The 26263-nt window shown below is 53.4% G+C and overlaps 1 protein-coding gene across 1 annotated transcript; it reads left to right on the top strand.

The window, feature by feature from the left end:
- The first annotated feature begins 1358 nt into the window (after positions 1-1358).
- GPI (glucose-6-phosphate isomerase) lies at positions 1359-26263 on the top strand. Its single transcript, XM_037819482.1, has 18 exons — positions 1359-1552; positions 2668-2758; positions 3108-3176; positions 4504-4623; positions 9973-10056; positions 10168-10314; positions 11092-11163; positions 11643-11687; positions 13002-13055; positions 20951-21011; positions 21406-21449; positions 21562-21714; positions 22553-22682; positions 22821-22897; positions 25156-25284; positions 25504-25579; positions 25666-25732; positions 25841-26263. The coding sequence occupies exons 1-18, from the start codon at positions 1431-1433 to the stop codon at positions 25962-25964; spliced, it is 1665 nt and encodes a 554-aa protein (XP_037675410.1). The 5' UTR covers positions 1359-1430; the 3' UTR covers positions 25965-26263.

The raw sequence follows: 26263 nt of genomic DNA, 5'->3' as shown, positions 1-26263 counted from the left end.
GCTGGGAGTGGGCCAGGGGAGGACACAGCCTGGGACTGCAGCAGGATAAGGGCACATTCCCTGTGTGGCTGGCCTCGCTGGAGGAACCGGGCTATGGAGAGGCTCAACTGAGGAGTGCCCAGTTCCTGGACCTCTTCTCTCTGACTATTCCTACTCTCTCTCATCCTAGCTCTCATCCAGGTCACGGTTTCAAATGCTATCTGTTCACTGATGACTCCCAACTTTCTCCTCCAGCTCAGATCTCTCCCGTGTACTCCCAGCAAGAATACCCAACTCACCACCTCCACCTGCACCTAGTTTTGGACGCACCCCCCATCCCCTCAAATATTTGCCCTCTCAAAGTCTTCCTCATCTCAGTTGAATACCATTCTATTTTTCCAGGAACTTAGGTCAAAACCAGATTTCATCCCATGACCGTTTTTTCTCTCCAACCAGGAAATTGTCAATTCTCTACTCACAATATATCCAGATCAGCACGCAGACTCCTACTACCTTGACCCAAACCCCCTTCATCTCCGCCTGCAATAGCCTCCTAATGGTTGTCTTTACTTTGGCCCCTCTTACCTTTTTTGTGTGATCCATTGTAAAATGTCAGAATCCTCCAATGCTTCTCATCTCTCTGCCATCTCTCTGGGAGTCATTCTCTCCGTGGTTCTCCTTGAGACCAGGGACTGGGCCATCTCTAAAAACTATCACGCCCATGGGCTCTTGTTGCCTCCCCTGCCCTCTCTGACCTCACCTCGCACTCTCCCCTCCCTCAGCCCTCTCCAGCTACAGTGCCTTCCTTATTGTTTCTGGAACATCTAAGCATGCTCTTGGCTCCGGGATTTTGTAGTTGCTGTTCCTTTGCTTGGAACATCCCCCCCTACCAAGATATACAATTGGCTTGCTCCCTCACTTTCTTCAGATTCTTGCTCAAATTCACCTTATCAGTGAGTTTCTGCCTGACCATCCTACTTAAAATTGCGACCCCTATTCCCAGCTCCCTTTCCAGCTTTCTTTTTCTCTCAGCATTTTCCAGCATCCTATATACCATATGTTTTACTTAGTTGCTTGTCACTTATTTTTCACAGCACCTGGAATACTACCCGTAACATGGAAGGTGTTCGCGACATTTTTGTCGAATGAATCAGCGAAGCAGGCCGGGGCACGAGGAACTCGACCGCTGTCCTCCAGCCACTTCCGGGCGCGCGCGCAAGAGGCTCCCCCGTCGTGGGGAGGCCGCGGCCAGGCCGGGAGCGGCGGCGGCGGACAAGGCCGCCAGGGGGCGCCGGGGGCCGGGGGCGGGGCCGGGCAGGGGCGGGGCCGGGCCGGGCGCCTGCGCCATAAAGGCCTCCGGGCGCCTGCGCCATAAAGGCCGCCGCGCGCCGCCCCCGCTCCTGCGTCTCCTTCCGCGCGCGTCCGAGGCGGCGTTCCCCACCGGCCCGGCCATGGCCACCCTAAGCCGGAACCCGCAGTTCCAGAAGCTGCAGCAGTGGCACCGCGAGCACGGCTCCGAGCTCAACCTGCGCCGCCTCTTCGACGCGGACAAGGAGCGCTTCAGCCGCTTCAGGTGCGCGCGCGGGGCCGAGGCCAGCGGCGGGGCCTGGGGCGCGCGGGGTCGGCGTGCGCGGGAGCAGTAGCGGGACGCGCGGGGCGAGGCGCAGGGGGTCAGGGTGTGCAGGACCGCGGCCACGAGGCCGGGACGGCGGGCCCAGGGGTGTCTGGTCACGGGCCTCGGTCCAGGCCGCACTTCGCCCTTGACGCCTCCTTGGAGCGGGTTCCCGAGGGGGCCCCCCGCAGGTTTGGGGACTCGGGTTGCTTAGTCATGGGCAGGAGCGGGCCCCTCCCCTGTTCCCCTCCACCTGCAAGCTGCGCCCCCCGCACCCCCGCCGGCCATCTCAGAAGGGGCTTACTCTCCCGCGATGGTGAGGAGGGGTCCTCGCCGAAGCAACGCGCGGGAAAGAGCTGCCCGCTTCACCCGCTCCTGGCCGGGAACGGGCTGGTGATCGTGTGCAGGGTGCGGTCGGGATGGGGCAGGCCCGGGGGATTTGCGGAGATCGTGGTGGAAGGGTGGCGGTGTTGGGGTGTGACTCTCTGGGGAGGCTGAGGTCATGAGACTTAGGAACGAGGGAAATGGGAAGGAATCCGTTGGCGGCAAGCCTGAGGGGTGGAGATGGGGCCAAGAAGTGCTCAGGTCAGTGCTGCTGGGAGTAGGAGGTTGGGGGTTTGTGGCTCCTGACTGTAAGTCCCCAGTAGCCAGCCCTGTCATCCGGGTAGGTGCCTAATGAAGGTGAGTGTCAGAGTGGAACTCTGGGAGGGGGTGCCCATCCTGGGCTAGACAGGGACAGCTGCATCCTCCTCTCCAGCTCCCCATGCTTGGGGCCCAGCTTTGGTAGAGGAATGGCTTCTCGCCCAGGGTCCACATGTGGGCTCTTTGAGGATGACACCTTTCGCTGTGCTGCTGCTTAGGTCAGCCTGGTGGGCAGGGAGGTGACTGACAGCACAGCTTTGGCTTGTAGCCATGTGGGGTGTGGCCCCGGGGAGCATGGTTCTTCTAGAAGCAGATCCTGCTGCTACTCTGTTGGGGTTGGGGGTGGGGAATGGCAGGCTGGGGAGACCAGCAGATGGGCCTAGTCCTGCTGATGGGGGGTGCCCAGCAGCTTCACTCCTGCCTTCTCTCGGCAGCTTGACCCTCAATACCAACCACGGGCAGATTCTGGTGGATTACTCCAAGAACTTGGTGACGGAAGATGTGATGCAGATGCTGGTGGAGCTGGTAATGTTGCACTTTGGGAGGCTTGACCTGTGGCCCATAGTGGGGTGGGCAATCTGGGCTCCTGGGAATCCCTAGGTCCTTGAGCATCTTTAATTCCTGTAGACCTCAGTAACTGCCTTTGTGCTCATGCAGGGCTCTGGGCACCTGCCCCTGACTCAGATTTTGAGCAGTATGCAAGGGGACCCCAGTGCCCCGTTTCTGTTCAGATGCTCGTGGAACATGGGGGAGGGAGCTAGGCCTTAGCCATCTGTCCACCCCCTCGGGTGCAGCACCCAGTCTTGGGCCTGGGGGCTAGGACCTACGGTGGCTCTTGTGGGTGGGACCAGGCCTTGGTGTCTTCTCTTCCCAGGCCAAGTCCAGGGATGTGGAGGCTGCCCGGGAGCGCATGTTCAGTGGTGAGAAGATCAACTTCACCGAGGTGAGCAGGCCTGATGGACCCTGGGTTCTTGCCAGGGACTCTTCCTTCCCTTTGGGGTTCATCTGACTGTTAGCAGCATCACCGTGTGGCTTCCCCCCTTCTCTTAGGCAAGGCTTTTGCTTAATGAGAGGCCTGAAGGCCTGTTTCTTCAGACTGGTTGCACAGCCTTAGGGTGGGTCTGCCTGGGCACCAGCAGTCTGCGTGTGGTGAGCTTCTTGAAATGGCTCCTGGTGTCTGCCCAGGGAGGAGCATATCTCGGGCTTGGAAGGCAACAGCTGCTCAAGGTTTACTCAGGCACTTTCCGAGAGAACTTGGCTCTGCTGATACTTTCTTGCTGCGAGTATTATTGGTGAAAAGAGAATCTGAGTTTAGAATAGCCCAACCTCCTCAGCACGAGAAGCCAAAAAGAAGTACTATAGTAAGGTCATAACTTAGACGCCCTGGTCCCTGACTTGCTTTGGAGGCTGTGGATGTGCAGTAAGCACTGAGCCTGTAGCCTGGGCTCTCACAGTAATCCAGGGACGTGGGCCATGTTAGCATCCTCCTCTTCCATAGAGGAATCCAAGGCTCGGAGGTGAAGTCACTTACCCAGCGTGTCACAGCTATAAGTGGTGGAGCTGGGATTCAGACTCAGCCTGGCTTGCACTGTGGAGCAAGGCTGAGGGAGGCTGCATTGTGCATTCTGGAGAGGGCCGGGGTGGCATGAAGCCCTCCGCATCCCTAGGCCTCTCACTGGGTTGGAGTCCCGGGACCATCCCTTTCCTGCCCATCTGAAGTCTTTAGATCTGCTTTTCTCAAGGACTCCTGCCGGCTTCAGCTTGGGGAAGCTGTTTCAGTCACGTGACCAGGCCAGCTGCCCGGCACCTGTCACGGACTTGGGGTCTAGTTTGGTTTCTGGCAATTGGAGGTAATGCTTGGAGAGGAGAGGGCAGCTTGAGGTTCCTGCCTTGCTCTATGGGCAGGGGGCCAAGGGTACTTTTCAAAAGATGCCTGCATGGTGGGCCAGAAGGGGGATTCCTCGGGAAGATGAGTTTACTTTAGGCTTGATGGGCCCTGACCTGTGTTGTCACCACTCTCTCTTCTGGCTCTTCATGCCCGAGCGTCTCTGGGCCCTGGGCGCTTGTCCTTGGCTTACTTGGCATCACATGCCTTGCCTTGCTCAGGGGTACCCCTGCTGCTGTGAGTGTAACTTAGGTTCTCAGTAGGTGACCGTGGCTCTGAGATGTGTCCAGTGGTCAGAGACCTGAGCCAGCTCTGCACTGTGCCCAGCTGGGACCGTGGCTGCCCTGGGAGTGGGGAGTCATCACACTCTGACTCTTGTCCCCAGAACCGGGCGGTGTTGCACACTGCCCTGCGGAACCGGTCAAACAAGCCCATTCTGGTGGATGGCAAGGATGTGATGCCGGAGGTCAACAGGGTTCTGGAAAAGATGAAGTCTTTCTGCCAGGTAAGTGGCTGCTGCCCCTGCCCCTGCTCTGAGGGAGCTCACGATGACAGCAGAGGGATAGCTGCTTTCCTGAACTATGGACACCTGTGGGTTCATGGTGACAAGCTGGCCAGTGGCAGACGCCTGAGATGGAAAGTGAGGCCCCTGAGGGATGGTGTGGCGGTGGGGGCGGGGGGGACTGCTTTTTCCTCCATAACCTTTTTAGTTATTTGCCCTTATTGCCTAGTCTAGAACCAGAAAAAATTAACATTCTGAAAGTTCCTTGACCCCAGAGGTAGGCTTTGTAAAGTTTCGTTTGAGTTTTCAGAAACTGCATATGCATGTGTCCTTTGAAACACACACACATAACCAGAGGTTCATTTTACACCTACTCTTGAGCAGCTTATTTCCACCTGTCAGTGTGAAGAGGTATCTCTGTGTTAGTGTCAATGCATATAACTTTGCCTTTGCCTTTTCTTGCACGCGTGTGCATGTGTATGTAAAGTCAGGGCAGGTTCACATGGTGTCATCCCGTGCAGCATTAGCAGTGAGGTAGCTGCAATGGACCGACCTGCTGTGCTGCTCGGGGTATACAGTGAAGAAAAAGGAAGGGGTTGCTGTGCTCCTCAGGGTATACAGTGAAGAAAAAGGAAGGGGTTGCTCCAGGCAAGCTGGATTTCCCCACATCAACTGCTGCTAACTTAGTGATTACCCTGGGGTTGATTCTGCAAGACGTCTTCAAGCCTGGAATACAAGGGTTGTCTGTAGGGGCATGTTGCCTCTTGTGTGTATGGGCATGCACATTCTGAGGGTGATCGTCTGGGCTCTGGCTGGCTATGATCATTCACTGCTCATCCTTGAGTTCAGTGTGGCTGGTCATAGTCCAGTTGCTTTGTCCAAGAGCCATCTTCGGACCTGAAGATGGTGTAAATGGTAGGAGGGGATATTGGCAGGAACCCTAAAGGCCCAGCAGCGATGTGAGTGGGACTTCACAGGGTGAGGAAGGTTTGGGATCCCGATGGCCACCTGGATCCCCAAGTGTCCCTTATGGTCGTCAGTCTGTGTGACAGGCTTCAGGTGTGGGGCGTGGCATTTCCAGCTGTCTGCTGGGAGAGGCAGAACATTCTTTGGAAGCCCGGTGCTGTTTAGTTATTCTGTGTGGGCTCAGGCAAGCCAGGTAGAGGGGGTGGCACTGGCCATTTAGGGACACAGTTTCAGGAAGGCCCTCCCTTATAGCTTAAGTGCCTGACTCAGACTGATGGGGATGTTTTTAGGTCATCAAAAGCTGCTGACCCAAAATAATTGAAAACAGGTTCAGACAGCCACCTTGTTGTACACCAGTGTTTATAGCAGCTCTGTTCACAATAGCCAAAATGTGGAAACAACCCAAGTGAGTATCGACAGATGGATACATATCTTTTAATTCACACCTCCTGACACTCATGATCTTGTGCAGCCTCCTCCCACTTTGGCTGGAGCGGACGTGCACAGCCACTAGGATGCTACAGAAATGACAGCGGGATTTCTGACACTAGGTCATAAAAGACTTCAAAACACTCTGCCTTGTTCTCTTGGACCACTCACGTTGAGGGAAATCAGTTACCATGTCATCAGGACATTCCAACAGCCCTTGGAGAGACTCACAAGTGAGGACCTAAAGACTCCGGCCAAGAGTTAGCACTAATTGCTAACTTAAAAAGGAATGAAATTCTGATATGTGCCACAACATGGGTAAACCTTGAAAACATCATGCTAAGTGAAATAAAAGGACACACAAAAGGACAAATGTTGTAAGGTTCCTATTACATGAAATACCTAGAATGAGAAGATTCACGGAGACAGAAAGTAGATGGGGGATGGGGAGTTATTGCTTGTTGGGTACAGAGTTTTTGGTTGGGGCGAATGAAAAAGTTTTGGTAATGGAGCATGATAGTAATAGCACAGCTTTGTAAATAATTAATTGCCACTGAAATATACACCTAAAAATGGTTAAAATGGCAAATTTTGTGTTACCACATTAAAATAGATTTTAAAAAGTAAATAAAAAGCTGTTGAAAGGCATCAGTCCCACTCTGAGTTACATTCCCCTTGGCTATGTTCTCAAAAATCTGCCAAGATAGAGGTGAGGGTGTTCACTGTGACTTTGATTGTAGTGGCACAAACCCAAAACAACCTGAGATCATTTCTGGGGCTGATGAGTAAAGTCAGGGCAGGTTCATGTGGTGTTCTCCTGTGCAGCGTTAGCAGTAAGGGAGCTGCAGTGGACCCAGTCGAAAAGGAATTTACATAATCTGCCCGTGTCACCAAGCTTCATCTGGTCAAATAAAGGGTGTGTGTCATGATACTAAAGAGATACACGTTTTCTCTCCTGGGATACTTTATAGCAAACCTTTGATGGTGAGAGGGAGGGTTGAGAAGCTGAGAGACGTATTTTATCTCTTTCTGTATTGATGGAAATTTTGCCAGGGCAGTTGATAACTTTTATTTAAAGAAATAATAAAAGTTTCCGGGTCTTTGTGGTTTGGGAGAAAGGCATATGTACTAATTTTGGATTGCTCTGTAACAACAAATCACCCTAAAACTTAGCAGCTTAAGACAACAATTAGCATTTCTGTGGGTTAGAAATTTGCAGTAGCCATGCTGGGTGGTTCGGGCTCAGGGCCCCAGGAGGTTGCAGTAGATGCTGGTTGAGTTGCCATCACCCGAAGTCTTGATCTGGGCAGGAGGATGCACTTCCAGGATGGCTTACCAGCAATTAGTGCTAACTCTTGGCCGGAGTCTTTAGGTCCTCACTTGTGAGTCTCTCCAAGGGCTGTTGGAATGTCCTGATGACATGGTAACTGATTTCCCTCAACGTGAGTGGTCCAAGAGAACAAGGCAGAGTGTTTTGAAGTCTTTTATGACCTAGTGTCAGAAATCCCGCTGTCATTTCTGTAGCATCCTAGTGGCTGTGCACGTCCGCTCCAGCCAAAGTGGGAGGAGGCTGCACAAGATCATGAGTGTCAGGAGGTGTGAATCATTAGGAACCACCTTGGAAACTGACTTCTGTAATCTGCCCTCTGGCTCACAGTAATTCAAGTTCTTTCCACGTGCAGAATACCCCACTTAGCTAAGGCCTCCCCAGATCTCACCGCATTGCAGTCTAGAATCTCATCATCTAAAGCAGGTACAGGTGTAGTAATGCCTGCATTTCCTTTAATTCAATTCTAGTACAGTTCCTCTTGATCTGAAGACTTATCTATGCTGCCTGCACACACCCAACATGCAATAGTGGGGCAGGCATGGGAAAATTTATATGGGATGATTCCTTTTCAAAAGAGGGGGGATGACGAGAGACAACCAGGGGTCACTGGTGCATAGCAATTCTGAAATCCAGCAGGACACAGGTTGGCAGTTGCTTGGTTAGGACACGAGGCTTATGAATAATTTTCTCAAAGCCCTTGGCTTTACCCTCATTCTTTTTTACATGAAAGGTACCTGGGTTTGCAGCCACACTGATTTCTCAGCCTGCTTCCTACCTGTAGAAATGTGGGGATTTGAAGCCTTCTTTTCCTTTGTCATTATCTCTGTCCCTTTCAGTCCAAGCTGGTGTTGTCTCTACAGTTTCAGGTATCTTAAAAACTTTGTGAGTCTCCTATGAAGCTTACCATGGGGTTTACTCCATTAGACAAAAAGCCATAGCCACAAACCTCTTCCAAGTCCCTTCTACCCTTGCTTCTGAGACTGCAGAGGGACACTACCCTAAAGCTTCTTAGAAGCCCTGTCTGAAAAGTTCTCTGAAGTACCACCTTAGCTCTTCATGAAGCCTTCTTTTGTTTTTTGTTTTGTTTTTAACTTTATCAAAAAAATTAAAAAACACTTCATAAAAAAACAAAACAAAGGAATAAGAAAAACAAATAACCTAAAATAACTACATTGCTTCCAACATGTGCCTACCCTACCCCAAGAAAAAAACAAAACTATAATCTAACAAAGGAATTCTTCTTGAAGTCTTAACAAAGGGTTTTACAACTATACTCTTGGCTTTGTCTTTATACTATGCTTTTGTGACAGTGTCCTGGATTTGATCTTTGCCACGGAGCCATTTCTTAATTTTAGCATCAGTTGTTGCCTGGAGAGGCCGGGAATTTTCAAACCCAGCAGTTCTCTGGATCCTTTTTGTCTAAAAGTTCTTCCTTTACATATTTCTTCTCTCTTGCCTTTTATTGTAAGCACCAAGAAACCAGGCAATTCCTTCAGCATAGCCTGAAATTCTCCTTAGCTAGGACATCTAGATCATAATAGATAACGTCTTTTACCTTCCAGATCAGTGCAGGTGACAGTGTTGTTAACACCTTCTGTTACTACATAACAAGGCTCTGTGTTTCTCCAGTTTCCAGTGACATAGTCCTTTAAACATGTTTTCATTAAACATTTGCTTTAGACCTGCACCAGCTGCCATCTTGAGGCCCACCAGCCTGCTGCTAACCATCTCTTCCGGTGTTTTTTAGGCTTTCACTAACTCCCCAGAGTCCTTCTGGCTCTTGACCATGTATTTTAGGTTTTTGTTATGGCAGCCTCCTCCCACTTCTGGTACCAAAATATGCATTAGTTATCTGTTATATAACAAAATGCACTAAAACTTGGCAAAGAACAGCAGTAGATCTTTATTATCTTACCCAGATAATTTGGGCCAGAAACTTGGGAGTGGTTTACCTGGCTCGTCTTGGTTTGGGTTTTCTCTTGAGGTTGTAGTCAAGATGTTAGCCAGGTTGCAGTTATCTGAAGGTTTGATAGGCTCTGAAGGATCCCCTTCCAGTTCGGTTCTCATATGTGTATGGTGAGCCATTGTTGGTTGGAGGGAAGGCTCAGCACTCGCCAATGGGCCTCTTCCTGGAACAGTTTGAGTGTCCTCATGACATGGCGGCTTGCTTCCCCCAACTAAGTGATCCAAAAGAGCAAGGCAGAAGCTGCAAGATCTTTTATGATCTGGCCTTGGAAGTCGCCCTCCCTCATTTTCCCAGTATCCTAATGGTTGCACGGTCAGTCCTAGGCAGGGGGAGGCGTTTGGGGGCGTGATCACCAGGGGGTATGGATCCATTTGGAGGCTGCGTGTCTGATACTCCTAGCCCTGAAACAGACCAGTCATGTGGTTTCACATCTCTTGGACTCTGACATATCAATTTGTACTGAAACTTTACTGTTGTTTTGCAAATTCTGAAACTGTTACTGTGGGGTTGGGAAAGTACCCCCACTTCGGATGTCCCGCCATGGTCTCTGCAAGGGCCTGAAAGTCGGGGCTGAGGCAGCAAAGACACAGAGGTCATGACGTCGTTGAGCAGTAGCTTGTCCGCGGGGTTTTCGGCTGATGGCATCTCTGCTCTGTCCCAGCGTGTCCAAAGTGGAGACTGGAAAGGGTACACTGGCAAGAGCATCACAGACGTCATCAACATCGGCATCGGTGGCTCTGACCTGGTGAGCAGGGGACTGCGTTGGAATGGGTGGAGGGGCTGGTCCCTGGCTGACCCCTACCCCACCTCTTGTGGGCCCTGGAATCTTGTTGTGTGATCCTGTGTCTCGCCACAGGGACCCCTCATGGTGACTGAAGCCCTTAAGCCGTACTCTGCAGGACGCCCCCGGGTCTGGTTTGTCTCCAACATTGATGGAACCCACATTTCCAAAACCCTGGCCTCCCTGAACCCTGAGACTTCCCTGTTCATCATCGCCTCCAAGGTACTGCCCCAACACAGCCTGGCTCCCGCACTGGGCATGGGGGTGGCATTGTGGGAGGGGTGCTGTGTGTGAATGCTTTGCCTCTGCCCTGGGCACTGGGCCTTCCCGACTGGTTCTGAGTCAGCCTTGCCTTGTGGATTGGGTCAACACAGCTGCCTTTTCTGGCAGCAAATACAGTTTAACTGATGAAAGTCCAGACTGGCCCATTTGAACCTTTGTTTTAAAGCCACCTCCACTACCTTGGCAGTTTTGTGCTCGGCCTGGGGCTGTCTTCCTCTTTCTTCTAGATCTGGCCCTAAAGGTTGCTCCATCCTGATTTCTCATCTCAGCCATGCCATGATAATACAGGAGTTCTGCTTTCTGTCATTTATGCCCCATTTCCTTGCATTATATACATGACCATCTGAACGCTGAGATGCAGTCTAGCCTGGGCTGAAGGGAGTCCCAGGCATGGCTGTAGTCCCTCTCTGGTGGTACCCTGATCTTTGACCTGTGGAGATGGTGTGGGGGGTGGGCATGGCTCTCAGTAGGGTTCCCTTTCCTGGGGTTGTAGTGTCCTGGAATCACAGGGTGACACGGCCACCTCCAGTCCCCTGCCCTGACACAGCCAGTCTTTGTGGCTTTCTGGACATGTGGTTTGGAGGTGCCACCACTCCAGTGTGGAGTAACGTGTTGACCCACATGCATGCTTCTCGTGAAATGGCCCCAGAGACCTCGGCTGCCAGGCCCTGTGTGCCCTGAGTGTGGGGGCCAACCGCTGTGCTCTCTCGCCCCCAGACCTTCACCACCCAGGAGACCATCACGAATGCAGAGACAGCCAAGGAGTGGTTCCTCATGTCAGCCAAGGATGTGAGTTGTAGATGGGCGTCTTGGTGGGAGGCGGACAGGCACTGGGCAGCCCATGGGCTCGGTGGAACCGGGTGGGCTGGAGTGGCCCTGAGGTTGGAAGCAGGAGGCAGCCTTTCTGGTGCCTGCCGCCTCCTCACCTACCCCCAGACACACCAAACATGGCAGAACCTGCTCTGACTGGCTCAGGGCCATTGCTAAGGAGCCAAGCTTGAAGGCCCCTCAGCCCCGTGGGAGCCCCTCCACACCTATTTTCAGGAACGGGACTCCTGGGCCTGGTGAGGGGTTGTGGCATGGGCAGGCTGGCCCCTGGCCCCTCGGCCTTCTCAGCCTCTACTTGGGCGTGTCTGACAGTCTCAGAACCCACAATGGGAACAGTCAGTCCCACAAGGGGCCCTGGATTTTCCAGTGATGGGAGGATCACCACCTTCGGAGGGCTCCCCTCGGGTGGGCTTGGTGTAACTTGGCTCTGTCTGTTGTAGCCTTCTGCGGTGGCCAAGCACTTTGTTGCCCTGTCGACCAACACGGTAAGTGTCCATGTGACCACCTCCCTGGAGGGGCCAGGCCACGCCGAGGTCATAGCCTTTCAGAATACATGATCTGAGAGTTGGTTTCTGGGTTTGGGGGATCTTGGCTCAGCCAGTGGGGATAGAGGATTGGTTGCCTGTAAGGGACATGAGCTGCAAATCATCTTTGCTTTTTCTGTGTTCTCCCATCAAACCTCTGCAGCCCCGATGAGGGGCTTGTAGCCAGTTGGATCACATTAATTTCATCCCATATCCCAGGCCTGCTGATGTCCAGAGCCCTCCACACACCTGACCTCCATGAGCCCCTGCCACCTTCCCCTCCTCAAATTAGATAAGCTGGGCAGGGGTGGGGGAGGCTTCCCATTTCTTACCTACACAGCTTAAGCCCAGTGATGGGGGATGTGACGTCTTGCCCCAGTTAGTGAGTGCACGAGTTTGTGATGGCAGGATTAGAGTGGGGTCAGCTGCCTGCCAGCTCTCACGGTCTGCCCTGGCCACGAGGCCGTGCAAGGCATGGTGGGTCAGCAGGACAGACTGGGGCCAGGCTCCAGGAACAACAGCAGCAGTGACCCTCGCTGAGCACTTGCTGTGTGGTGGACGCTGTGCTGAGCTGTGTCACAGCCAGGAGCCACACCCGGGTCTTCCTCCCCACCTCCTCCCACCTCTCCTACCCCCGACCGCTGCCTCCGGTGCTGACTTGCCATGGGGTGGAGAGGAAGACATTTTGAAGCTGGCTAAGCATAACCCCATTGTCTGCCTTCTGCAGGCAGACCTCAAACTGGTCGGTAGGGTTTCTCTTGTGGGGAAGAGGGAACGGGTTGGATGTCCATAAAGGCTTCCTAAGGTGGAGGTACCGTCCCAGATATTGGAAGGGTTGGGCAACTGTCTAGGCTCTGTGGGCCCTGACCTGGGAGATGGCCACAGCCCTTTTCTCAGGTTCTGTCCCAGGTTCAGGATCCCAGATGTCCTGGGAGGTCGTTGTCTGGTGTCCCTGATGTGCCTAAGTAGCTCTTGTAGACCAAGGTCCTAGCACTGGATGTCCAGCCCCCTCAGAAGAAGGGCTATGCAGGCCCAAGGTGCTGGCGGGCTGCAGGCGGGCTGACCTGGCATCCGACTTGGGGTGGGCAGATCTTGTCCCCCGCCTCGACTCACAGGCTGCTCCCGCCCTGCCCCATGTGGGGCTCTGAGGAAGGCGAGGCTGCTCTAGTAGTTGGTACAGCCACATCTTTGCATCTTGGGCTCCTGTTCCTGTCCACCTGTGCCTGACCAGGTAACAGATTCTTCATTTCTTCTATCTCCCTTTGTTCTTTTTAGGTTAAAGTGAAGGAGTTTGGAATTGATCCTCAAAACATGTTTGAGTTCTGGGATGTAAGTAAAAGGCTTCTCTCGCACTGGGTGAATTATCTGTCCTTTGCCACGTCACAACCCTTGAGCCACAGATAGGAGGCCTGTGAGGTCAGCTCGGCGTTTATGGGGTGCCTGCTGCATACCTGGCCTTGAGGGGAGGCAGAGAGGCCGGGTAGAGGCTTGTGGGGCAAGAGCAGCCTGGTCGGGACGAGGGCTCAGCTTCCACCCGAGGGCCGAGCAGAACTTGCAGGGCCAGGCTGACACTCCCTGGGGTGGGGTGCCTGCCAGCAGCCCCCACTGTGGGGTAACTGGAGCCACCCGTAACCCCTCACTGAGGATGTGAGTTATTCTTAGTGACGACCTTTCTCAGAGCTGCAGCCACAATCTGCAAAGGTCAAGGGGCAGGAAAAAGCAGGAGCTGTGGCTGGTGGACCTGGAAAGTTGCTGCTGGAGTAGCTGGAGGGCCAAGGAGAGGAGGGGCTGGGCCCTGCCTGGGCAACTTGCAGAGCCAACTTTGCCCCGAGTGCAGAACTATGGGCTCCCCTGTAGTGGTGGGTGGTCACATGGACTCATCACTGCTGGAGCCACAGCTGGGGCCGAGCAATTAACCGGAGCTTTCCTTGCAGGCTTGCCCGAGTGCCTAGAGGTGTGAGCTTTTGGGCTCTGGCTGTGGATTGCAGGGAAGGCATGGGGTACAGGATATGATGTGGGTGCTGTGAACGTGGCTGGGCGTGCAGTGCTCTCACACGTGGCCGAGGCAGGTGCACCACGAGGGCATCATCCTTCAGGAGTGTTCCCCTTTGGGGGCTGTTTCCTGGCCTTTAGGCTGGAGGCCTGTGTGTGTGTGTGTGAGCATCCATAGATTGAATTCCTTGTGTTGAAAGCTTTAAAGGTCTTTTTCTTTTGCAGTCTGGGAAAGAAGTAAATTTAATGCCGTAAGGCATCCACTGTGTGTAATGAGTCAGTGGGACTAGCTATGTATCGTCCTTTGAAGTGTCACTCAAATCATTTTCCATGTCCTGTGGCTCGGATGAGGAACCCACTGGAGACAGATGGGGCAGCTCTTACCAATTGCATGCCTGATTAAAGGAGGAAGGGGCTCTGCCATCTCCTCCCCGGGAACTGGAGCCTGAGCAGGTGATGCTGAGGAACGTGGGGTGCTCCTGCCAGCCGAGCAGAGCAGGGTTGCCTCCCACATCTGGGTTGTCATTGTCCGTAACTGCCCAGCATGGAGTCATGAGTTTTGGGGTGTGGCTTAGGGAGAGAGGCAGGTCTCCCAGGTAAGGACAATGATTGACAGTTGGACACAGGGCTGTGGCTGCCTAGTGAGCCGAGTGACCAGGGAGGAGGACACCGTGGGCCATGTGAGATGTGCCTCAGCAGCTGGAGGAGGGACTTACCTCAGCCACAGGGCTATTGCATGTTGCTGAATTCAGAAGGTAAAGTCTTGAGGAGCCAATGTCAGGAAAGGTGAGGTTTCTGGAGCTCAGGTCCCTGGCGAGAGAGAAGTTTGGGATAGATCTGTAGCGCTGGCTCTGAAAGGAGATTGGTAAAGTCGAGCTTGGCAGAGATGTGTGTCAGTGGTGAGGCTGGTCTGCTGGGGTCAGTTGCAGGGGCAGCCTTGTGTATCAGGATCAGGCAGTGGTGAGGTGGTGAATTGGGGGTCTTTTGGGGTTGACCTGAGTCTGCACGCATTGGAGAGCTGATTCTGCCTGGTGAAGTCCAAGGAGGAGCCAGGAGAGGTCCAGGTGAGGTTCAAGGAGGAGCCAAGGCAAATGCAGGTGAGTTATGAGGAGCAGCTGGGAGAGGTAAAGGTCTGAATTCTGGAGGTCTGAGGAATCAAAGTCATATACAGGTGCTTAAACCTGTTCCTGTGAGATGAGGCTTTAGATCTTCAGCTTGGGACAGTAGCTACACTGGGGTCTTTCTGACTAGTTCTGTAAAGCTGGGGTCATATTGTTGCTCAAACAAGATGGTTAGAACTCAGGATTAGGCAAGCACAGGTACAGTCCTCCAAGCCAGGTAAGCCCCTGTTCCCTTGACCTCCTAAGTGTGATGTGCAGAGCTCAAGAGCGTCACCGAGGCCTGGAGACTCTTACCAGTCCAAAACATGGCCTGTGACATTAGGGTCTGACTGGGCTGAGGGTTTAGGAGCCCAGATGAGGAAAAGGTAGGATTATACCTGGATAGAAAAGGTGAGACTGGGTTGCTGGGGCAGGCAAAGCACAGATGAGTGAACTGATTGAAGAGCTGTTTCTGTGGTGCGTGGTCTGAGAGGCTCATGTCCACAGGATGAGCTGTCACATGCTCGAATTGCTCGGACACTGTTCGGCACCACTGGGCTCTCCCTGGCTTCCCTCAGGCTGATGTGAAGCAGCCAGGAGTGTTGGGTCTGAGGGACAGCATCTGTGTGGAGTAGGTATGTGTAGTGCGGTCTGTAGTGCCACATGTGTCTGAAGTCTCGGGCTGGAATCAGACAAAGTTTGTGTGTAACTGGGTTTCTGAGCTGAGATCTGAGGAGCCAGGGTTGGGCACAGGTAGTTAGAACTGAGTCAGTCAGGTAAGCACATGGGCAGAGGTAGAGCTGGATCTGATGAGTGAGGACTGAAAAACTACAGTTGGGTCCAGGTTAGAACTATGTTCTCAGATGATGTCTCAGCATCTGTGGTGATGCACAGGTAGGTGGTCATGAGGTGATCCTGGGTCCCCTGGGAAAAACCTAAAAAGCTGGAGTCAGGCAAAGGGGTGGAGAATTGGCTCCATCCAGGTTTATGAAGCCTGGGTCTGGCATAAATATGTAGAGTTGGCCTTTTAGGTGCAATCTGAGGAGCCAGAGTCAGGCACAGGTAGGTAGAGCTGGCCTGCCATGTGTAGTCGGAGGAGCCAGGTTTGTCAAGTAAGGTTTAAGGAATCAAGGAGACACACTGGTTTGTATTTTTGGAAATCACAGGTAAGGTCTGAGCCACTGAAGTCAGCCCCTGGTTTGTTCTCCAAGTCTGAGGAGCTGGGGTCAAGCACAGGTGGGTAGAACTGAGCATCAGGTAACATCTGTGAAACCAAGAGCAAGTAGAGGTAGCCATGGTCCTTCAGCTGAGGTCAGGGACAGGTAGGTGAGCAGATCTGTCAGGTAAGGCCTTAGGAGCCAGGGTTGGCTCACTTAGAAAGAACTGGATGTCTCAGATAACCTCTGAAGATGTGAGGAAAAGATTTTTCAGGTGAGGTCAAGATAGGTACCACTCCATCTTTCAGGTGAGGTCTGAGGAGTCGTGATCAGGTACAGTTATGTGGAACTGAGTCTCAGCAGTATCGGTGGAGTCTGCTTCTGTCCCAGGTTGGTATCCTCTAATCTGTTAGGTTGGAAGAATACGAATTAGGCACAGAGCGGGGCTTGTCAGGTGAGGTCCATGGATTCAGGATCAGGGCAGTTTTCACAAAACTGGGTCGGTCCAATGAGTTCTAAAAAGTCAGAGTCTCAAGTCCAGGTAAGAAGAACCGATGTCTTGGATGAGGTATGAGCAGCTGAAGTGAGGCACAAGTAGGTAGAGTTTGCCCTCATGGTGTGGTCTGAAGAGCCACGGTCAGGCCCAGGTGGTAGAATTGGCCTTCCAGGTGTGGTCTGAGGAGATACAGTCAGGCATAGGTAAGTCGAGTTGGCTTTCCAGGTGTGGTCTGAGGAGCCAGGGTCAAGCACAGGTATGCATAGCTGGCCGGCCAGGAGTCGTCTGAGGAACCAGGATCAGGCACAGGTAGGCAGAGCTGGTCAGTCAGGAGTGGTCTGAGGAGCCAAAGGTCAAGCACAGGTAGGTAGAATTAATTTTCCAGGTGTGGTCTGAGGAGCCAGGGTCAGCACAGGTAGCACAGCTGGCCTGGTAAGTATGGTCTGAGGAACCAGGGTACCACAGGTAGGCAGAGCTGGCCAGCCACATTCAGTCTGAGGAGCCAAAAGTCAAACACAGGTAGAGTTGACCTTCTAGGTGTGGTCTGAGGAGCTACAGTCAAAAACAGGTAGGCAGGTGTTGTCTGAGGAGCCAGGGTACCACAGGTGAACAGAGTTGGCCTTCCAGGTGTGGTCTGAGGCACCAGTGAGGCACAGGTAGGCAGAATTGGTTTGCCAAGTGCATTCTGAAGAGCCAGGGTCAGGCACATGTAAGCAGAACTGGCCTGCCAAGGTCAAGCACAGGTAAGTAGAGCTTGCCCTCCAGGTGCCTTCTTCTGGGGAGACCTGAGGCTTAAAGGTTGAGTACATGCAGGTGGTGGGCCTTTTCAGGAGTTGGATTCAGGCAAAAGTCTATGCAGTGAGGCCTGAACCAGGGTTAAGCCAAGGTGGGTAGAGCGGCTCTCAGGTCAGACTTGTGGCTCCAGACTCCAGGTAGACAGACCACTGTGGGTCTGTCATAAGAGGTCTGCGGGCCGAAGTCAGACGGGGAAGTAGACATGGCTCTCTAAAGCAAGGACTTTGGAACTAGAGGTACATACAACAGGGGTCTTGGAAGTCCTTGGAGCATAGCTCTGGCTGAGGTGTATAGACCTGGGTTTGGAGGTAAGGCCTGGGGAGCATGGGTTATTCACAGGTAGGTTGAACTCTCTCAGGTGAGGTCCCTGGAGCACAGGTATGCAGAGACGTTCCTGTCCGAGTAAGTCCAAGGATCCTCAGTGAGGTCATTGGTGCTGAGGTTAAGCAGAGGGTGGTGGTGGTGTATCTGTGAGGCATGGAAAACCAAGCCAGACACTGGATATTGACAGGAGCTGAGGTCCAGCCTGTGTGAACAGAACTTCTCAGGAAGGTGTGAGGAATCCGAGCTGGGCTCAGGGAGGTCTGTGTCGGGAGGAGGAGTCAGGTGAGGCACAGACAGGTATGTGAAGCCTGATCCATCTCTGACAGGTGTATAGCCCCACAGTGGGTGGCACTGGAGTCAGACACAGGTCCAGACACAGGTCAGCACAGGTGGGTCTCCCTGTAAGCCTTTGCATCATACCCAGTTCTGGTATGTTTACCTGGGTCTGTCAGTGAGGTCTGTGGATCCATGGTCTGTTGGGCAGAGGTGTATAAACTTGCTCTTAGGTGGGTTCTTGACAGCCAGGCTCAGGCCCAAGTTGGTGTGCATGGGTTTTTGGTAGATGAAGTGGATGCAGCAGGGTCTGGCCCAGGAATGAGTAACTGGTGTGGCTGGTGAGGCCTGAGGCGGTAGGTCAGTCACACGTGGGACCCTCGGTGTAGGAGCAGACACGGTCAGGTGGGTGGTATGGGCTCTCATCAAGGGAGAGCCAGAGCTGTCACAGGTATGTTTACCTGGGTCTGCCTGGTGGGGTCTGGAGAGCCCCTCGGTGTCAGGTAGGTCAGCCAGCAGGTTTCTCAGCACCTAGTCTGGTGTGTGTGGAGCTCAGGGTGTTGCCAAGGCCTGAGGATCCATAACTTGTCCAAAGCTCAGTCCTTGGCATTGGGGCTGGTTGGCATGGGGTCCGAGTTGCCCAGGTGAAGAGGAAGGTAGGACGCTACCTAGTTAGAGAAGATGAGGTCTGGGGTGCTGGGCACATGCAGCACCGTCAGCTGAGCCGACCTAGGAGCCAGGCCTGTAAGGTCCGGGAGGCCTGCTGTGGTGAGGTTGAGATCCAGAGGCCCCGCGCCTGCAGGTCGAGGTCTCCAAGGCCCAAGTCAGAAGCGCTGTTTGGTGTTGCTGGGCCCTACCGAAAGGGATGGTTGAGGACCTGGCCTCAGGCCGAGGTGACAGCCTGGAGTCTAGTCTGAGAGATGGCCTTCTGCTCAGGTCTGGTTTTTAGAACGGGGTCTTTCAGGTGACGTCTGAGAGCCCATGTCAGGGATGGTCTGTGTCTGTCAGGTAAGGTTCCCCCAAACCCAGGCCCTTTCCAAGGAAAGGTGCTTACCGTCTGTCTCATTGCCCAAGCCAGCAACCCCTGGGCCGTACCTGATTCTCTCATCCTCCTCATCCATCTCATTTGATGGAACTTTCTATAGTCAGTCCCCTTCTGTCCTCCTCCCCACTCCTCCATCCGGGGTAGCATTCTCTGGATGACCGCCAGGCATCCTAAGCTGTTTCTCTTCTACCCTCACCTCACCTACAGATCGTTCTGAATTCTCCAGCCTTGCCTCTTGGCTTCTGCCCTCTGGTCCTCATTCCTTCCTTCCTCTTCTAGACTGTGCCTTGCTTATGCTTCCTCCTCCTCAACAGGCTTCCTGGAGAGATTTAAGCCTTCGTGCCCTGAGGCGTCCATTGTATGTAACGAATTAACATCTTTCCTTCTTGGACAAATTGAGAAGTTAAGTCACTCAGATCATTTTCTGGCCTAATTCTCTCACTGTCGAGAATGGCTGCTTTTGCCACAGGACCTTTGCATATGCTGTTCGGCTGCTAGAAAGCTTCTCCCAGTGCTTCCCGGGATGGTGCTTGCTCATCAGCGACCTAGGATCAAGCACCCCACAGATTCCTTTCGTTCTCTGTCTTGGTACCACATGCCCTTCCTCCCCAGCACTTGTGTCTTGGTGTCACTTTTATTGGCATGGTTATTTCTTACGTCTTTCTCCATCACTGGATTGTTTCCGATGCCTGTGCAAGGCACGTGGTAGGTGCCCCATAAATATTTGTTGGGAAGTTGTGCGTAGACTTAGGAGGATTCTGATGAGATGTTTGTGTAAAGCCAAGTCTGCAAGTGCGGCATGAGGAGAGGTGCAGTGTGAGCGGTGGGCCTACGTGTGTCTGGGCTGCGGCTGAGAAGATGGGGCAAGCCCAGGTCGGAGGCAGGTATGTCGGTGTCTCAGGAGGCTGGGCTAGGTCCTGGCACAAGGCCTCGGGCCTGTCACTGCAGCCTGAGGAGGCAGGAATGGGCCCAGGTATGAAGTGCTGGGTCTGTCGGAGTCTAAGGAGGTGGATTGGGCACAGGTATGGGGCTCTGGGTCTCTCATTATCCAAGGAGGAGGGTCCAGAGTCAGGTAGGCTGTGCTGAGTCTGCCATCTAAGGAGGCTGGACCGGGCACAGGTAGGAAATGCTGGGTCTTTCATGGTCCGAGGAAGTGGAGCCAAGTACAGGGAGGAGGCACTGGGTTTGTCAGTGCAGCCCGAAGAGACAGGACTGAGCACAGGTATGAGACTTGGTCTGTCACTGTGAAGAGGTGTGGCCAGTGTCAGGTGTGCAGCTCTGGGTCTGTCAGTGTCCGAGGAGGTAGGCCTGGGTACAGGTGGGCGACAATGGGTCTTTTGGTCTGAAGAGATGGAGCTGGACACAATAAGGAGATGCTGAGTCTCTCAGTGTCTGAGGAGAGGGGGCCGGGCATAGGTAGGAGCCCTGGATTTGTCAGTGCAGGCTGAAGAGGTGCAGCCAAGCGCAGGTACGAGACTGTGCCTGTCAGGGTCTGAAGAGAGGGAGCTGGGCCCAGGTAGGAGGCTCCATGTCTGTCAGTGTCTGAGGAGGCTGAAGCAGGCAGAGGCAGGAGGTTCTCAGCCTGTCGGCATCTGAGGAGGTGGTCCTTGGCACAGGTCGGAGGCTCTGGGTCTGTCCGTGTCTGAGCTCCAGGTGAGTGGCGCTGAGACTGTTGGTCTCGGGAGGCCGGACCAGGCACAGGTAGATGGCTTTGAGTCTGTCAGCCTCTGAGGAGGTGGAGCCGGACTCAGGTAGAAGCACTGGGTCTGTCCGTGTGGCCGGAGGGGTTGGGGACAGCCATAGTGAGGTCCAGTTGAGACTGCGGCTCTGATGGTCCCACATGGAGTCTGCTTTTTGTGGTGTGGCCCAAGCACTCGCCCGCGCCTGGCCTGCTGTTTTGCTTCCCTGAGGTGGGTTGGGCCCAGGTCCTCCGAGCTGCCCCTGTGGACAAGCACAGCTCTCAGGGGGCAAGTCCTGGGGCAGGAGGGGTGGGGGGCGGGGTGTGCCGACCCCTCCTCAGCACCTCTCCTTGTCTCTCCTAGTGGGTTGGAGGACGGTACTCGCTGTGGTCAGCCATTGGACTCTCCATTGCCCTGCACGTGGGTGAGTGTTTCTGCTTCTTGCAACCCCCGAGGTAGCAGCATTGCAGTCTTGGGGTCAGGGGTGGGGGTGTTTTGTGTCCCCTAAGGCCAGCTGACCCCTCTGCCCTTGGCCAGAACATTTCTTCGAGGTCAGAAGTGGAGGCCCAGGTTTTCTTTTGGCTCTGCAGGCTAGCCTTTCTGTCCTGTTCGTTTCCCATCTAGGTGGAGTTAGACCCGCCCTTAGTCTCTGGGCCCTCTCTGGTTAGAAGGGTTTTGTTCTGCAGGCCCCAGCCCTCCCAGGTCCTCTTTCCACCAGCTCCATATCCGGTCTTTCCCTCTTTGCCGAAGAAGCTGCACCTGCTGCCAGGAGGGCACAGAGTATGGCCCTTTCTGTTGACGCTGCTTCTGTGTCACAGGTTTTGACAACTTCGAGCAGCTGCTCTCGGGGGCTCACTGGATGGTGAGTGCTGAGGCTTGTGTTCTCTGCCAGAGACGTGTGTGTTGGTCCAGCTGCCTCCTTCCCTGCCTCCCGGGCGGCCGCTCAGCTCCCCCTCACCCTGCTCTTGTCTCAGGACCAGCACTTCCGCACGGCACCCTTGGAGAAGAACGTCCCTGTCATCCTGGCTCTGCTGGGTGTCTGGTACATCAATTTCTTTGGGTGTGAGACGCAGGCCATGCTGCCTTATGACCAGTACTTACATCGCTTTGCTGCCTACTTCCAGCAGGTACCAGTGGCCAAGGGGTCAGCAGGGTCTGGGGTCCCATCTCCCAGGCTCCTGCTCCTCTAAGGGCTCTAAGGACGTAGCCAGTGCCTGCTTTGGCTCCCCATCTCCGGGTGAGTTCTCTGCGTAGGCACTGTCTGTTTGAGCTAAGTTTGACCACTTGTGAGGGGCATGAATGGTGGGGCTGGGACCTCCATGGCCTACCTGGCCTACCTGTCCCTGGTCCCTCCAGAAAAACAGGCTTACACCCAGTCTGTGGCACCTCTTCAGGCCACTCACAGCCTTCTGCACCCCCCTACCCCTGCCCTGGAATTTTCAGTGTCCCCAGAGACTGAGCAGCCCCTATCCTAGTCAGTCTAGTTTTGGCCCAAGCCTGGTCCCTGCCTGCGGGCTCTGAGTTCCTGTGGCAGGCACTGGAGAACTCACCGATGGCTGAAGGGCAATCCTGTGGTTGAAGGAGAGGCCAAAGCTCCCCTGGTCTCAGCTGCCTTGGCAAGGGTTGTCATGCCCAGGGTCCGGGTGGCTTTGCAAGGCCCAGTATCCAGTTGAGGCACTCTGGACCCCAGTCTGCACCTCCCTTAAGAAGACAGTTAAAGATTTTTGTGACCGGTTTCTGCCATAGGGAGGTCCTTACCAATCTCTATACCCACCATCTCCCAGTTGTGGGTCCTTCCTGTAGGTGGTTTAAGCCAGAAAGCTCATGAGCCTATTGTCACTCACATGCACATACACCTCGGGTAAGGCAGGTGGGCGTGCCTAGTGCATCCCAGGTAGGGCCTGGACGCAGCACATGGAGGGGCAAGACCTGCAGGTAGAGGGCTGGATTCCTGTCCCATTCCAGGGTGACATGGAGTCCAACGGGAAGTACATCACCAAGTCTGGCACCCGTGTGGACCACCAGACAGGCCCCATTGTGTGGGGGGAGCCAGGGACCAATGGCCAGCATGCCTTCTACCAGCTCATCCACCAAGGTAGGGCCCTGTGGCCTGGGTGGGGTGGTGCTGGGCAGGGATGCCAGCCAGTGGAGCTGTCAGCGCTCTCCTGTAGACCATGTGGGTAGCTCCTGTGAACCGGGGTGGGTGCTTGGGTGACCAAAGTGCCCTTCACAGGCACCAGGATCATCCCCTGTGACTTTCTCATCCCGGTCCAGACCCAGCACCCAATACGGAAGGGCTTGCATCACAAGGTAAGAGCCTTGATCCTCACCCGTTCCCAGGCTCACATCACACCTCTTAAGACCTGATGTCTTGATCAGCCGCTGTGTTAGTTTTCTACTGATGCCCTAACAAATTAAAAATTAACCACAAATTGAATGGCTTAAAACCACACCCAATTAAGTGTCACACAGGTTCCGTAGGTTAAAAGTCCAGCAGCCTCTAAGTAGTCTCTGCTTAGAGTCTCCTGGGGCTGTGTTTCTGGAGGCTCTGGGGAGAATCTGTTTCCTTGCTTCTTCAGTTTGTTGATAGAATTCATTGTCATGGGGTTGTCGGGCCCAGGTCCAGTTTCCTTACTGGCTGTCAGCTGGGGATCATGCTCAGCTTCCATGATCACTTGCATTCCCTGACTCATAGCCTCCTTCATCTCAGAACCAGCAACGGCAGGCTGAGTCCTTCTCAAACTTTGATTCTCTCCTGCCTCTTCTTCTGTTGCTTCTCTCTGACTGACCCTTCTGTCTTCCTCTTCCACTTTGAAGGGTCCTTCTGGTTAATTGGTCCATCTTGGATAATCTAGGGTAACCTTTCTGTTGTGAGATCTATAACCTTTAATTCCATCTGCACAGTCCTTTTGCCACATAACAGGCATAGCAGCAGAAGTGAAGGTCATGGGGACCAAAATCCTGCCTATCACAGCTGCCTTCTGACCCCTACGATCCACGTTCATCCTACGTGTAAAATGTATTCACCCCATCCCAAGGTTCCCAAAGGTCTCAACCCATTATAGCATCAATTCAAAATCTAAACTCTCATCTAGATTGTCTAAATCAGGTATGGGTAAGGTTCTGGGTATGATCTGTGGACCTGTGAAACTAAAGAAACAAGTTATCTGCTCTAAAATACAACGGTGGCACAAGCATAGGATAACAGATACAGACATTCTGGTTCAAAAAGGGAAAAAATGGAAAGGAAAAAGGAGACACCGGTCCCAAGCAATGTCAAAATCCAGTGGGCAAACTGTTAGATTTCGAGGCTGGGAAATAATCCCTGCAGTTTGCAGCTGTGCTCTGTAGGATCCCAACTCCACCCTCTGGGCCGTTCTTCCCTTTTCATGAAAGGCAGCACATGCTTGCAGCTAAGTAGTTTGGTCAGCCTATAGAATTTTAGTGATCTGACAGCCTTCTTTCATTTTATACTCTGTCCCTTTTAGCCCAAGCCTTCGGTGCTTCTGCTGCTATAAATTTCTCAAGAACTTGTGGGTCTCCTGTGCATGTCACAGGAATTCACTCCAGTAGACAAGAGACTAAGTTTTTGCTAGTTTCTCTTACAAGGTTTTCCTGCCCCTCCCCTCCCCCCGGCCCTCACTGGCTGTGTCCTCCAAGTCCAGGTCTCTGTGAACAGCCTTGTTGAGGCATTCTAGGCTTTATCCTGCACCTCAGCATTCCTCCAGCCAACCCCAATGTTCCAATTCCAAAGTCTATGTTTTTAGGTATCTGTTATAGCAGAAGCCACCTGTGGTCCTTGACTTGTAGCCTTCTACATTGCAGAACCAGCAATGGCAGGTTGAGTCCCTCTCAAGCTTCAGTTCTCTCCTCCCCTATTTTCCATTGCATCTCTGACTCTTCGGCCTTTATCTTCCACTGTAATCACATGCCCCCCCCCCCAATAATATCTCCCTATTTTAAGGCCCGTAACCTTGATATCAATTGTAGACTCCCTTTTGCCATGTAACCTGACACACACAGGTGTAACAGCCAGGGATGACGCTCACGGGGTGAGGTCCTGCTGTCACAGCAGTGTACAGGACAACTATCCAATTCACAATCAAACAGTCCTTGAAAATCATTCACTGTGTCTTGTCTTGGGGGTGCAGAGTAGCATAAAGTCACTGTGGGCACGGGCTTTGGAGTTAAAAGACATGGATTTGAATTCTCTTTCTTCCCCTCTATTACTCTGTGACCAAGCACAGTTGACTTGAGGAAACTGAGGCTCAGCTAAAAAAGAAAGATGATTCCCCTTCCTCTTAGGATCTTAAAAGATGGATGTTGGGAAAGTTCTTAACAGGATATATGGGAAGGAGTGAGTATTCCTTAAAGGGTAGTTCTCATCGTCCTCTACCCCCAGGGCTCATCATGCGTGCTCTTGTGCCCCGCTCCCTCTAAGCGAGGCGTGCAGGGAGGGCAGGCAGCCTCAGATGGGACCAACTCCATGGGCAGCACCAGTGGTCTTGTCTCCTCGGCCTGAAGCTCAGACAGTGCTTTGAAGCATAACTGGATGTCTCTCTTGTCAGATCCTCCTGGCCAACTTCTTGGCCCAGACTGAGGCCCTGATGAAGGGGAAAACGACTGATGAGGCCAGGAAGGAGCTCCAGGCTGCGGGAAAGAGTGCAGAGGACTTTGAAAAGCTGTTGCCGCACAAGGTCAGCACTCCCGAAGTGGGCTTGGGGCGGCCTGCCAGAGTTGGAGAGATGAGGTTATGGGGTGAAGACAGGGCTCATGACAGGCCTGGCTTGTCCTACACAGTAGCAGGGTCTGTCCTCACAGACCTGTATATCCCAGCCTCTGGAGCAAGGTATGCTCGCCTTTCTGGGGTTTGGGGTCAGGACTAACTGGGAGACATTCCTTGATGTTTTCCGAAGGTCTTTGAAGGAAATCGCCCAAGCAACTCCATTGTGTTCACCAAGCTCACACCTTTCATTCTTGGAACCTTGATTGGTGAGTGAGGAGAGAAAGGTAGCAACTCAGGGTAGGGTGCACTGGGCTGGCAGAGCCCTAATGTCTGTTGTCTGTCACCACTGCAGCCATGTACGAGCACAAGATCTTCGTTCAGGGTATCGTCTGGGACATCAACAGCTTTGACCAGTGGGGGTGAGTTGTTGATTCCAGGGGCACGAGGGGAATGCCTGTAGGTTGGCCCATGGGTTTCACTAGCAAGGCTGGAACCTCCTTATACCATTCCTCCTCCGTTTCCTGCAGAGTGGAGCTGGGGAAGCAGCTGGCTAAGAAAATCGAGCCTGAGCTTGACAGCAGCAGCCCGGTGACCTCTCATGATTCTTCCACCAATGGGCTGATCAACTTCATCAAGCAGCAGCAAGTGTGAGGCCCGAAGTCAATAAACTCATGCTCAGCGGCAGCCCCTGTTGTGACTGGTCCTTCTTGTCCCTCCTCACCGGTCTGCACTGCATGGTCCTGCCCCACCCTGCACAGAGCGCCCTTGGGTTGTGGGCTTGGACCACAAGCCTCTTGGAGGGGAGCTGGTCTCGCCACGCTTCCCCTTTCCATGCCCTCTTCCCACCCCTGTTTTGCAATTGACTGAAGTGCTTCATTGCAGCTAATTTGTCCCACCCATTATTCTCATTGTTCCTCTCCTAGGTAGAGAAATAAAGATGCCACAGAGGA

Source organism: Choloepus didactylus, chromosome 27 (assembly GCF_015220235.1).
Source record: "Choloepus didactylus isolate mChoDid1 chromosome 27, mChoDid1.pri, whole genome shotgun sequence".
Taxonomy (NCBI): Eukaryota; Metazoa; Chordata; class Mammalia; order Pilosa; family Megalonychidae; genus Choloepus; species Choloepus didactylus.
This window is presented reverse-complemented; position numbering and strand designations above follow the sequence as displayed.